Source organism: Budorcas taxicolor, chromosome Y (assembly GCF_023091745.1).
Source record: "Budorcas taxicolor isolate Tak-1 chromosome Y, Takin1.1, whole genome shotgun sequence".
Classification (NCBI taxonomy): Eukaryota; Metazoa; Chordata; class Mammalia; order Artiodactyla; family Bovidae; genus Budorcas; species Budorcas taxicolor.
The window spans coordinates 671,228-684,432 of NC_068936.1; the positions used below are offsets into that span (position 1 = coordinate 671,228).

Here is a 13,205-nt window from a genome sequence, read left to right on the forward strand (position 1 = left end):
TCTACAAATAAATGCTGAAGGCAGTGTGGAGCGAAGGGAACACTCTTGCAGTTAAGGTGAGAATGTAAATTCATACAGCCACCATGTAAGACAGTATGGAGATTCTTTAAAAAACTAGGAATAAAACCACTAAATGACCTAGCAATCCCACTTCTAGGCATATACCCTGAGGAAACCAAAACTGAAAAAGACAAATGTATCCCACTGTTCATTGCAGCACTGTTTACAATAGTTAGAACATTTAAGCAACCTAGATGTCCACTGACAGATGAAAGGATAAAGAAGTTGTAGTACATATACACAATGGAATATTACTCAGCCGTAAACAGCAATTACTCACATAAATAATGTGAGACAGTTCTAATGAGGTAGATGAACCTAGAGCCAATTATAAGTGTAGTAACTCAGAAAGAGAAGGATAGATATCATATACTAAAGCACATATGCAGAATCTAGAAAGATGGTACTGAAGAATTTGCTTGTAGGGCAGCAGAATGGAGAAACAGACATAGAGAACATACTTACGGACATGAAAAGAGCAGAGGAGAGATTGAGATATGTGTAGAAAGTAACATGGAAACTTACATTGTCATATGTAAAATAGATAGACAACAGTAATTTGCTGTATGTGTCAGTAAACTCAAACAGGAGTTCTATATCCAGCTAGAGGGGTGGGATGAGAGGGAAATGGGAGGGAGGTTCAAGAGGGAGGGGATATGTGTATACCTAATTCTGAAAGAGATGGGAATGCCAGACCACCTGACCTGCTTCTTGAGAAACATGTATGCACGTCAGGAAGCAATATTTAAAGTGGACATGGAACAACAGATTGGTTCCAAATAGGAAAAGGAGTACATAAAGGCTGCATATTGTCACCCTCCTTATTTAACTTATATGCAGAGTACATCATGAGAAATGCTGGGCTGGAAGAAGCACCAGCTGGAATTAAGATTGCCGGGATAAATATCAATAACCTCAGATATGCAGATGACACCACCCTTAGGGCAGAAAGTGAAGAGGAACTAAAAAGCCTCTTGATGAAAGTGAAAGAGGAGAGTGAAAAAGTTGGCTTAAAGCTCAGCATTCAGAAAATGAAGATCATGGCATCCAGTCCCATCACTTCATGGGAAATAGATGGGGAAACAGTGGAAACAGTGTCAGACTTTATGTTTTTGGGCTCCAGAATCACTGCAGATGGTGATTGCAGCCATGAAATTAACACTTACTCCTTGGAAGGAAAGTTATAGCCAACCTAGACATCTAGTCAAGCTCTGGTTTTTCCACTGGTCATGTATGGATATGAGAGTTGGACTGTGAAGAAAGCTAAACACCAAAGAATTGATGCTTTTGAAGTGTGGTTTTGGGAAGACTCTTGAGAGTCCCTTGGACTGCAGGAGGTCCAACCAGTCCATCCTAAAGGAGATCAATTCTGAGTGTTCATTGGAAAAACTGATGCTAAAGGTGAAACTCCAGTACTTTGGCCACCTGATGTGAAGAGCTGACTCATTGGAAAAGACCCTGATGCTGAGAAGGATTGGGGGCAGGAGAAGAAGGGGACGACAGAGGATGAGATGGCTGGATGGAATCACTGATTCAATGGACACAAGTTTGAGTAAACTCTGGGAGTTGGTGATGTGCCGGGAGCCAGCGTGAGGAACCCCACCCATGGCAAAGGTCATGAGGAAGGAGCCTTGGCATATGCAAAGGCAGGATTGAGCCTCAGGTCCCCCTGGAAATTCTCGAGCATCTACCCCCAAAGCCAGAGTCTGCCTACCTTACTGCATTATGCTTTCACCAACTCTTCTGACATTAACAGGGGGCTGTCCCCCAACCACCTTTTTCTGGAAAAAGTTAATTTAGAGCTTTTAGATAATAAATCTCCTGGGCATAATAAGAGTGTTTCAATCCAAAAACCCCTCTGATTGCTTTCTAGCCTGCCTGCAGGACTCGTACACCTGCGCATGTGATTGTTTGAGGCCTCCCGACCGCGAGAGGCACAGGAAGCTTAAAACATCCTAGGAATGTAGGGGCTTCTGAGGAGTCAAAATCATTAAAATAGGACTGATTAAGAGTTTCATTTGTTGAGCCAATACTTGCTGCCAAATTTTCATATCTTTTATTTTAGATATACTTGGTGTGTAGAAAAAACAGGTAGTAGCCCTGGCATTAGCAACATTAGATCTTTGAGTTAAGTACTTTCTTTGTTATAACCCACTGCACCTTTGTTCTGCAGGAACGTAACTTTATTTAGTACTTTGAGGGTGATGCAGATTAAGTAAAAACACTTCAAGGGAAAAAGAGTTTTTTGCTTGATAGACATTTGTCTAGGAAAAGAGCCATAAAAATGTTAACAGGCCCCCTGGCCAGAAGATGATGTAAAACAACCTAAGACCTTTTGCATATGGGAAGGTATGCATATGGGAAGGTATGCAAAAAAGCCTGATCTCAATAAGGGTCAGGACTGCTGCCCCTGCATAACTCTGCACATTCCATTATTTCTTTATGTACAACTTAGGGTATATAAGCTGCTTTTGAAAATAAAGTTGTGGGTCTGGCACCGATGCTTGGCTCCCCCATGTCATTCTTTTCTCCCTTTTCTGGCTGAATTCCTATCTGGAGTGTGGAGGCTCACCGTGTCTACTTATTTGCCCTGGCTTTTAAGACCCATGCAAGAGGGAGCCCAAGGCAGGGCACACTCCACTATTCAAGCGGGCATCAATGGCCTACGTAGACGGTACAAACTCCTTGTCTCGGAGTTTTATTGGTTCTCCGCGTAAACCAAGTTATTCAGCCTCTTTTCTCCACTAATTTTCCTACTATACTATTCTTTCCTAATCTCTCTTTATATTTCTAAATAAATAAACCTCTCCTCGCCAACTCCATCTCCCCTTCAAATTCCCTGGATCCACCGGGGCTGGACCCCGGCAGTGATGGACAGGGAGGCCTGGCATGCTATGATTCATGGTATCGCAGAGTCAGACACGACTGAGCAACTGAACTGAACTGAACTGATGGTTGATTCATGTTGAGGTTTGACAGAAACAACAATATTCTTCAATTATTCTTCAATTAAAAATAAATTAATTTTAGAAATCCAACAGTGAGATACTGCCATCAAAAAGTCTACAGACAATAAACCCTAAGCCACTATGGAAAACTGTGGAGATTCCTTTAAAAACTGGAAATAGAACTGCCATATGACCCAGCAATCCCACTGCTGGGCCTACACACCAAGGAAACCAGAATTGAAAGAGACACATGTGCCCCAGTGTTCATGACAGCAGTGTTTACAATAGCTAGGACATGGAAGCAGCCTAGATGTGCATTGGCAGACAAATGGATAAGGAAGTTGTGGCACATGTACACAATGGAATATTACTCATCAATATAAAAAAGAATGCGTTTGAGTCAGTTCTAATGAGGTGGATAAAACTGGAGCCTGTTATACATAGTAAGTCATAAAGAGAAATGCCAATACAGTATACTAATGCATATATATGGAATTAGAAAGATGATAATGATGACCCTATATGCAAGACCACAAAGAGACACAGATGTAAAGAAGGGACTTTTGGACTATGTGGAAGAAGACAAGGTGGGATGATTTGAGAAAATAGCTGAAACATATATTCAGTTCAGTTCAGTTCAGTCACTCAGTCGTGTCCGACTCTTTGTGACCCCATGAATAGCAGTATGCCAGGCCTCCCTGTCCATCACCAACTCCTGGAGTTCACTCAAGGCTGACATCCATTGAGTCGGTGATGCCATCCAGCCATCTCATCCTCTGTTGTCCCCTTCTCCTCCTGCCCCCAATTCCTTCCAACATCAGAGTCTTTTCCAATGAGTCAACTCTTTGCATGAGGTGGCCGTAGTACAGGAGTTTCAGCTTTAGCATCGTTCCTTCCAAAGAAATCCCAGGGCTCATCTCCTTCAGAATGGACTGGTTGGATCTCCTTGCAGTCCAGGGGACTCTCAAGAGTCTTCTCCAACACCACAATTCAAAAGCATCAATTCTTTGGTGCTTAGCTTTCTTTATAGTCCAATTCTCACATCCATACATGACCACTGGAAAAACCGTAGCCTTGACTAGACGGACCTTAGTTGGCAAAGTAATGTCTCTGCTTTTGAATATGCTGTCTAGGTTGGTCATAACTTTCCTTCCAAGGAGTAAATGTCTTTTCATGGCTGCAATCACCATCTGCAGTGATCTTGGAGCCCCCCAAAATAAAGTCTGACACTGTTTCCACTGTTTCCCCATCTATTTCCCATGAAGTGATGGGACCAGATGACATGATGTTTGTTTTCTGAATGTTGAGCTTTAAGCCAACTTTCCACTGTCCACTTTCACTTTCCTCAAGAGGCTTTTTAGTTCCTCTTCACTTTCTGCCCTAAGGGTGGTGTCATCTGCATATCTGAGGTTATTGATATTTCTCCTGGCAATCTTGATATATATATATTACCATATATAGAATAGATGACCAGTGCAAGTTCAATGCATGAAGGAAGGCCCTCAAAGCTGATGCACTGGGAAAACCTAGAGGGATGGAGTGTGGAATGATGTGGGGTTGGGCTTCAGGATAGGAGACACATGTGCACCCATGGCTGCTTCATGTTGGTGTATGGCAAAAACCACCACAATATTGTAAAGTAATTAGCCTCCAATTTAAATACATAAATTTTAAAATAAAAGAATTTTTTAAAAAATTCCTCCTCGGAACAGTTTTGAGAGTGCCAGCATATTCTTTATTAATACCCACCTCATGGAATGAGGCAACGTGAAAGAGTGACTGAGTTAATATGCAGTAACAGTTTGAAATGATGTCTGGTGCATGGAAAGCAACCAGTGCAGGGCGGCTCCTAATCACTGTGAATCCACAAAAAATTAATTTTCTAAAGCATTTTCTCGAGTCACAAAAGGCTTTATCACCCTTTGCTCTTGTTTTCTTACTTTATTAAAGCTTCACATTTTTGTATTTTATTCTTCCCATCCAGTCTTCAGCAGAGACAACCAGAGCTTCAAGACAAAAGTGAATTTTCAAATCCGCACAAGCTAACTTTTAAGGATAATGAGGAATTTAAACCATCTTTTGAATGTAAGTTTAAATATTAATTCTTATTTTTATATGTAGAACTTGTTTCAAAATATAGAACATTCAGTTTTGACAAAACATACCAGTTGTTATAAAAAGTGATGCAGCTACAAATTAACACAGTTTTGCTCTCTTATAAAGCCACTGATACAGATATAGTGCCAGGTTGTATTTTTTTTTTTTTTTCACAAAGATTTTTTCAAGTTCTGAGTTCCTTTTTTTTTTTTTAATTTCAGGATAACTAGTTTCAAACTTAGGAAATGATCCAGGCCAGAAGAGAAGAGGGAAGCAGAGGATGAGATGGTTGAATGACCTTGCCACTCAATGGACATGAGTTTGAGCAAACTTAAGGAGATAGTGAAGGAAAGAGAAGCCTGGTGTGCTATAGTCCATGGGGCCCAAAGAATTGAACACTACTTAGTGACTGTTGAACAACAATAACTGCAAAGTCAGAGCTAAGCCCCAAAATGAATCTTTAATTTATGAAGGTTAGGATTGCCTCAGATTTAAAATAAGTGACTTCTTAAAATTTGCTTTTTTCCCCCACTTTTGTAGAATGTGAAAATGTTAAGTGACTCTTGGATTATTGCCTCAGATTTAGAAAACACTTCCTTAGTTACAGAATGGAGATTTAAGAGTATTAGCTTAAGAGACTAGAAATTGTTGTCTTGGCTTTGACCTTGCCTTAGATTTTTGACCTCAGAGCCTACTTCACTAAACAATAGAGATGTAGTGTCAACCAGCTCTGAGTTTCTTTATGTATGGTATATCCTTTATATAAGCTTTATTCATAATAGCCAGAAACTTAAAATAACCTAAGTATCTGTCAGCTGTTGTTCAGTCACTAAGTCACATGCAACTCTTTGCAACCCCATGAACTACCTGGCTGGTCCAGGCTTATTACCACACTCCTGCACACTGTAACCTCTCAGGCTGTCTCCCTGGTTCTGACTTCTAAAGCCTGAGCCTCAGCTCCCAGGGTGAAGAAACCTTTCCTTTTTCACAGGCCCCTCCCATGGTTGCAGATACCCTCTCAGTTCCTTTCTCTTTTTGGTTTTTCTTTTTTCTTTCATCCTACCTACTTACCTAGACTTGTGTTGCCCTCTTGTTAACTCTCATGTGGTCTTCCAGTGTTCTGTAATGTTTTGTGAGAATTGTTCCATGTGCAGATGTTTTGAGATGTGTTTGTGGGAGAAGGTGAGCTCCATGACCTACTCCTGCACCATCTTGATCCCATCCCCCAGAAAGTCTTTGTGTTTGTGTGTTAACCTATTACTTTGCCTTGAGAACTTCATCCTCAAGTCTAAATGTCTAGTACTTTGAACAGGTGAAATAAAGAGCTTAGAATAGTTTATGAAATCTTTGAACCAACTTCATTAACTGTTAAATCACTGCTATTGAAATAGAATTCAGATGCTTTCACCATGTCAGATGAATTCTGCTGTCTCTGGACCAGTTTCCCTACTGGGTAGCAAATAATATTTGTAAATGAATTGCCTAAGAATGCTTGGAGAAGCAGATACATTGGCGAGTGGCTCCAGTGAGTTCCTGGAACCCTGTAAGGAAAAGGATGGCCCAGCTGCTTTTTCTAAAACTTCAGTGCTTAGCAAGCGGTTATCCCCACCTTCTCTTGCTGCTGCTGAGGGCTAGGGGAGACTCTCTTGTACCTCTTATGGTGGATGGAGTGTGCCAAGGCTGTTCAAGAAACACAGTATCCATCAAGCCGGTGACATGCCTCTCATGGACAGTGCCACAGCCTGTGTGCCTGCCAGGCCCATCTCCTTTCAGTACCTGGATGAGTTTTTCTCTCATTAACTAACGAGATATGTCAGTAATAAACCTCAGTATTATTTTTCTTTCTATTGCTTTGCTTCCTTCATGCTTTAAAAATTAGGACAGTTAATCTGTTTCATTTCAGTCTTCAGAACAGTGATGGTATTGAAGGAATAGTGGTCATTAAATCCCTCCTGTGGCCCCCTTTCTCTCTCTCTTCTGTAGGCTCCCCCTTCCTTCACCACCATGTAGAGGCTGTCCATGCATTGCCCAGTAGACAGGTCCTTTTTTCCTTGACCAAAGTGCCCTTCCTCAAGTAAAACCCTCTACTGGTGTTTTCCAAACATTGGGGAAACATCCTCCCCCAAAGCTGTGCAAAGACTCTTATAGACAGTATGAAGTCACCGTACTCAGGAACAGGAAGAATTGCTGTCAGAAGGAAGATTGTGAGAGGGATGATTTTGCTGATTCCAGTGTAAATCATTGTGGAAAGCATTCATTTAGGGTGGCTTGATCAGAGCCTTTTCTATGCTGGGGACTTTGCTGGGGGCTGGGCATTTTGCAGTCAAGCAGTCCCTGCTTTGTGGAGCTTTTCTGGGTTGGGGGTGAGGTATGATCAGAAACCCATCACCAGGGAGCCCCATTCAGATGGATACTCAGTAGCAATGGTGGGAGCCATCTGACAGAGATGGGAATAGAAATAAAATAAAAGAAACCAACTGAGGACATTAGTGTTCCACCTGTGAGAGGTAATAATTCTTATAATAATGTCTTCTATTATGTTCATTATAATTATTATATCATTATATAATTCATTGTAATAACATCAAGAGAACATTTCATGCAAAATAAAGGACAGAAATAGTATGGACCTAAGAGAAGCAAAAGATATTAAGAAGAGTTGGCAAAAATACACAGAACTATACAAAAAACATCTTAATGACACTGATAATCATGATCGTGTGATCACTCATCCTGGAATGCAAAGTCAAAGTGGGTCTTAGAAATCATCACTGTGAACAAAGCTAATGGAAGTGATGGAACTCTAGATGAGCTATTTCAAATCCTAAAAGGCTGTGAAAGTGCTGCACTCAATATGCCAGCAAATTTGGAAAACTCATCAGAGGCCACAGGACTAGAAAACGTCAGTTTTTGTTCTAATCCCAAAGAAAGACAATGCCAAAGATTGTTCAAATTACTTGATGATTGCACTTATCTCACATGCTAGCCAAGTAATGCTCAAAATTCTCCAAGTGAGGCTTCAACAATATATGAACCATGAACTTCCAGATATTCAAGCTGGATCTTAAAAAGGCAAAGGAACTAGAGATCAAATGGCCACCATCCACTGGACCATCAAAAAAGCAAGAGAGTTTCAGAAAAACATCTACTTCTGCTTTATTGACTACAGCAAAACCTTTGTGTGAATCACACAAACTGTGGAAAATTCTTAAAGAGATGGGAATAACAGACCACCTCACCTGCCTCCTGAGAAATCTGTATGCAGGTCAAGAAGCAACCAGGCATGGTTAGAACCAGGCATGAAATAATGGACTGTTTCCAAACTGGGAAAGGAATATGTCAAGACTGTATATTGTTACCCTGCTTATTTAACTTATATGCAGAGTATATCATGAGAAATGAAACACAAGCTGAAATCAAGATTGCTGAGAGAATTATCAGTAACCTCCAATATGCAGATGACACCACCCATATGGCAAAAAATGAAAAGAAACTAAAGAACATCTTCATGAAAGTGAAAGAGGAGAGTGAAAAAGTTGGCTTAAAGCTCAACACTCAGAAAACTGAGATCATGGTACCCATCACTTCATCCCAAATAGATGGGGAAACAATGGAAACAGTGACAGACATTATTTTGGGGGGCTCCAAAATCACTGCAGATTGCAATTGCAACCATAAAATTAAAAGATGCTTGCTCCTTGGAAGAAAACCTGTGACAAACCTAGACAGTGTATATAAAAGCAGAGCATTACTTTGCCAACAGAGGTCTGTCTAGTCAAAGCTATGATTTTTCCAGTAACCAAATGTGGATGTGAGAGTTGCACCATAAAGAAAACTGAGCATGGAAGAACTGATACTTTTGAACTGTGGTGCTGGAGAAGACTCTTGAGAGTCCCTTGGACTGCAAGATCAAACCAGTCAGTCCTAAAGGAAATCAGTCCTGAATATTCATTGAAAGGCCTGATGCTGAAGCTAAAATTCAGTATTTTGGCCACCTGATACAAAGAACTGACTCATTAGAAAAGACCCTAATGCTGGGAAAGATTGAGGGCAGGAGAAGGGGATGACAGAGGATGAGAGGGTTAGATGGCATCACCGACTCAATGGACATGAATTTGGGAGGCTCCAAGAGTTGGTGATAGACAGGGAGACCTGGAGTGCTGTAGTCCATGCAGTTGCAAAGAGGCATGCACTACTGAATGAGCTGAACTGAATAATGTCTTCTAAAATGAGCGTTCAGAACTGTGGCTGCACCCTTCAGGGGTGACCCTCATCCCCAGCAAGGAGGCAGAAGGTTGCCTTTCTGCCCATGGAAATAAATAGAGCCTGCCTCCTGGTAGTCAGGTTAACAGCCAGGATCAAGGGTAAGACAAGCCTGTGTTGCCTCTCTTCCTGTGAGGAGAACAAGCTCAGTTCCATTGGTGATATGAAACAGGTCCTGGCATAGAGGTTCACAGTCCTGTGTTGAAGCAGTGAATTTGTCTGTTTTTCAGCACTGTTGGGGGGTGGGTACTGAGGTTTCTCAGTCAAAACTGGAGGGAAAAGCATAAGCAGCGGATTTGGAATGTAATTCAACCCATGAGATGCTGTGGGCTCTCTGGAGTGGGCAAAGGAAGCCTGAGATTCATCCTGAAGGAACAGAAAGTAGATAACACATGATTGTGGCCACAACAGGCACTGGAGAGGTTCCCCATCCCTATGGGGGGTACTGGGTGTATACACAGGTGGGGTTTACAGGCTAGGTGGTTTTGTGGGGAGAGGTGGGGAAGGAACTCATCAATTAGGGAGACTGTGGGAGCAAAGGTGGCAGAGAAGAGCAGCTGGAGTCAAGTGACAGTGAATGTGCTGGTGGAGGTTAGATGTGCAAAAGTGGAGGAATTAAAAAGGCTGGTTGACAGGGCCTTGGCTGTGGTGGTCTGGACTCTACCAGAGCAGAGACAGCACGCAGTGCTTCCTTCTCTTCAGGAGGTGACAGGTGCTAAGGAAGCAAGCTGACTTGAAGGCTGAGAGATTGGTGTCAGGGAGCACAGAGACTGTGGTGTTGGTGCTGTCGGTGAAGGGTGATCAGGACCCTCACTGTAGCAGCAGGATGAGGAGGAGGGAGCCCGAAGCCCTGGGAGTTGGTAGACAAAGCATAGCGTGAACTTGGTCACAGGGACCAGAGGGAAACCACCGTTGTTAGATTGCCATATGCAGATGGCAGGGAACTGCCCCATAGAAGCATTGATATGAAGCCAGAGAGGAGAGAGAGGGGCAAGAGGAATTATGGGGGAATGATGGGGACAGAGGCAGTCCCAAACCCCAGGGAGGGATCTGCCTGGAAGGAATGGAGTGTTCGCCAGGTAGCTTGAGTAGGAAGGGGAGGGTGGTGATTTTGTCCTCCTTTGGGCAGGAGATTCTCATGCCCTCGTGGGAGTAGGGTGAGGGGAATGACCAAAGTGCTGTGGGAATAAATGGCAACAAATAATTGGGTCAGAATCCTAGTGTGCTCAGGGCTGGTGCACTTGGATGACTCTGAGGGATGGGATGAGGATGGGGAGGGAGGTGGGAGGGGGTTCAGGATGTGGAACACATGTACATCCATGGTGGATTCATGTCAATGTATGGCAAAAACCACTACAATATTGTAAAGTACTTAGCCTCCAATTAAAATAAATTTAAAAAAAATAAAGACAAAACACATCTGGATGTGCAAGCTACAGAAAAAAAAAAGAATCCTAAGAATGCGGCAGGCTTGAAATCAAATGCAGGGGTGCAAATGCAGGGCTCACCTCTGCAATCAGGGTGGGACTGGGGGGCACAGTTAAGAAGTGGGCAGGGTGCGCTGCTCAGGGTGGGTTTAGAGGCTCTGAGGACAGTAAGGATAGAGCAGCCCCTTGAAGCAAGTGCACAGTGGCAGCTGAGAATCACACTATCTACCTGGGGCTTGGCAATCCTCCTCCCCCATCCTCCACCCTGCACACCTATCCCCTGTTTGAAAACTTGGCTTCTGAAAACTATTGGTTCTTCATTTTCTATCCCATTAGATGTCATCCAGAAACCACCTGAAGAATGGAAGAAAGAAGATAAACTTTGGGAACAGCAGGCCAAGCAACAAAGGCAGGAAGAAGAGCAGAGGCAGACCAAACAGCAGGAAACTCTGCAGAGGGAGTGGGGAGAACCTGAAATGCTGGATCGGGAAAGGGTAATCATGGTGGTGGGAGAGGGAGTCCCCTGTGTCTCCAAGTCCTAGGAGGAGTGGGGAAGTGAACCAGCCTTGGATGACCTAAGGACAGCTGCAGAGCACACAGGCCTCATATCTCCTGGTTCAGGATAGCAAGGCCAGCTTGCTCCCATGCATCCTCATCTGGTCCTCGAAACAGGCTCATGAAACAGGACGTTCTGTTGTGGTTGATTTTCTCACTCTCTGTGTGTTTGCTCAGTCATGTCTGACTCTTCGCTACCCAGGGGACTTTAGCCTGCCAGGCTCCTCTGTCCATGGGATTCTCCAGGCAAGAATATTAGAGTGGGTTGCCATTTCCTTCTCCAGGGGATCTTCCTGACCCAGGGATTGAACCCAGGTTTCCTGCACTGCATGTGAATTCTTTACCGTCTGAGCCACCAGAGAATCCCAATTGAGGCATATTAATCCCTTTCTTCATTGAGATGTCACATTTTTGTCCCCACTTTAATGATACCAATGACTTCGATTAAAAAACAATTCTTTTCATGTGGGTTGTAGGTAAAAGATCAGGGTTATATTACTGTGTGTTTTCAACTTAAAAGTTCTAAAATATGTATACTTCCTGTTTTGGTCCCCATTTCAGAGGCTAATTGAAGTTGGAAACGAAAAAAACTTCAAAATGAGTGTTCAGGAAATGAAAGACAAATCTATGTCTGTTAGTGGTGAAAATCCTCTAGAGAAATACATGAAAATCCTACGACAGAATCAAGACCAGGACACTACAGATAAGGTGTGGATGCTGTGGACAGGCGTCTGTGGGTGGGGAGTACTGAGGGCTTCTGTGGTTTACTTGAAACCTGGGGATAACGATCTGCCTTCTCTGTTAGAGACAAAGGGAGAAGTATAGAAAATCTGAAGGTCACATAGAGCTCCAGCCTTCTCAATATCTGTAACTCCTGACAAATCATGGCTTTTGTTTGAGTAAATGATTTGTCAATGTTTGTAGAAGTTGAGATGTGTCTTAATAACTTAAGAACAAGAACTAAATATATTGGAAGCTCTATGATGAAATGACAGCTGTGTTAGTCCTAAGACTAATATTTTATCTGAGTCTAATATACTATGTTGAGAATGCTTTCCATGCAATTTATTCTGGTCTGCTTGCAGAATATCATGTTTAAAAGTCACTGCCTTTATAGAATCTTCAGTTACACACATACTTCAAAAATAGTTCCTAGAGAAATCATAAAGTGTTTAATAAAATGAATACAAATCTAATTGCAAAATTCTCATCTCTACCTCCGTGTTGTGTCATTGTTCCAAAAAGGTGATCAGAGAGAGCTCAGAAGTGGACATACTGCCATCTAGTGACAAAGACAAAAGGTGTGGTGTCCCCAGCATTTTGTGTTCTTATGCAAACCATTTAGCATATTGCTAGTTCATTCTCAAACAGGGAAACATTCAGATATTTGAGCCTGCCTATAACAAACAGTCAAAATGACTGACTTAAAAAAAAAAAAACTAGTACATTTTATTAACCTGTAAAATTACTGATAAAAATCATGAGCAGGGTAGAAACCCCACAGAAAAGGAATGAGAACATGATAGAAATCACAGAATAAACTTGATAAGAATGTAGCAGATTAAAAAAATTTTTCTCTTTCCCTAATTTAGTTTTGTGGGCTTTTCTCATGAAGAACCAGATGACATTTGGTAACCACATTTGCTGCCCAGCTTCTTACTCTGAGATTGTAAATAGTGGCCTGTGAATTCTCTGTAGTGAGAAAACCTACTCAATAAAAATTCATATGTAATCCAGTGTGATTTTTATTCCTACTTCTACTTGCTACTACAGTGGGAGGGTAACAGATAGGAAGGCCAAAGGTCCCCAGGTGGAAGGCAGAAATAAACTGCAAGTGGTGGACCTTTTTTTCCTT

At 42.2% G+C, this 13,205-nt stretch overlaps 1 protein-coding gene across 1 annotated transcript in view; it reads left to right on the plus strand.

The window, feature by feature from the left end:
• The window catches only part of LOC128071019 (centriole and centriolar satellite protein OFD1-like), an 83,410-nt gene extending 70,425 nt beyond the window's left edge, over positions 1–12,985 (plus strand). The window contains exons 17-21 of the mRNA XM_052664015.1: positions 4,993–5,093; positions 11,132–11,289; positions 11,912–12,059; positions 12,585–12,651; positions 12,943–12,985. Coding sequence (XP_052519975.1) covers positions 4,993–5,093; positions 11,132–11,289; positions 11,912–12,059; positions 12,585–12,651; positions 12,943–12,985 — 517 coding nt within the window. The remainder of the gene's footprint in view (positions 1–4,992; positions 5,094–11,131; positions 11,290–11,911; positions 12,060–12,584; positions 12,652–12,942) is intronic.
• Positions 12,986–13,205: the final 220 nt, after the last annotated feature.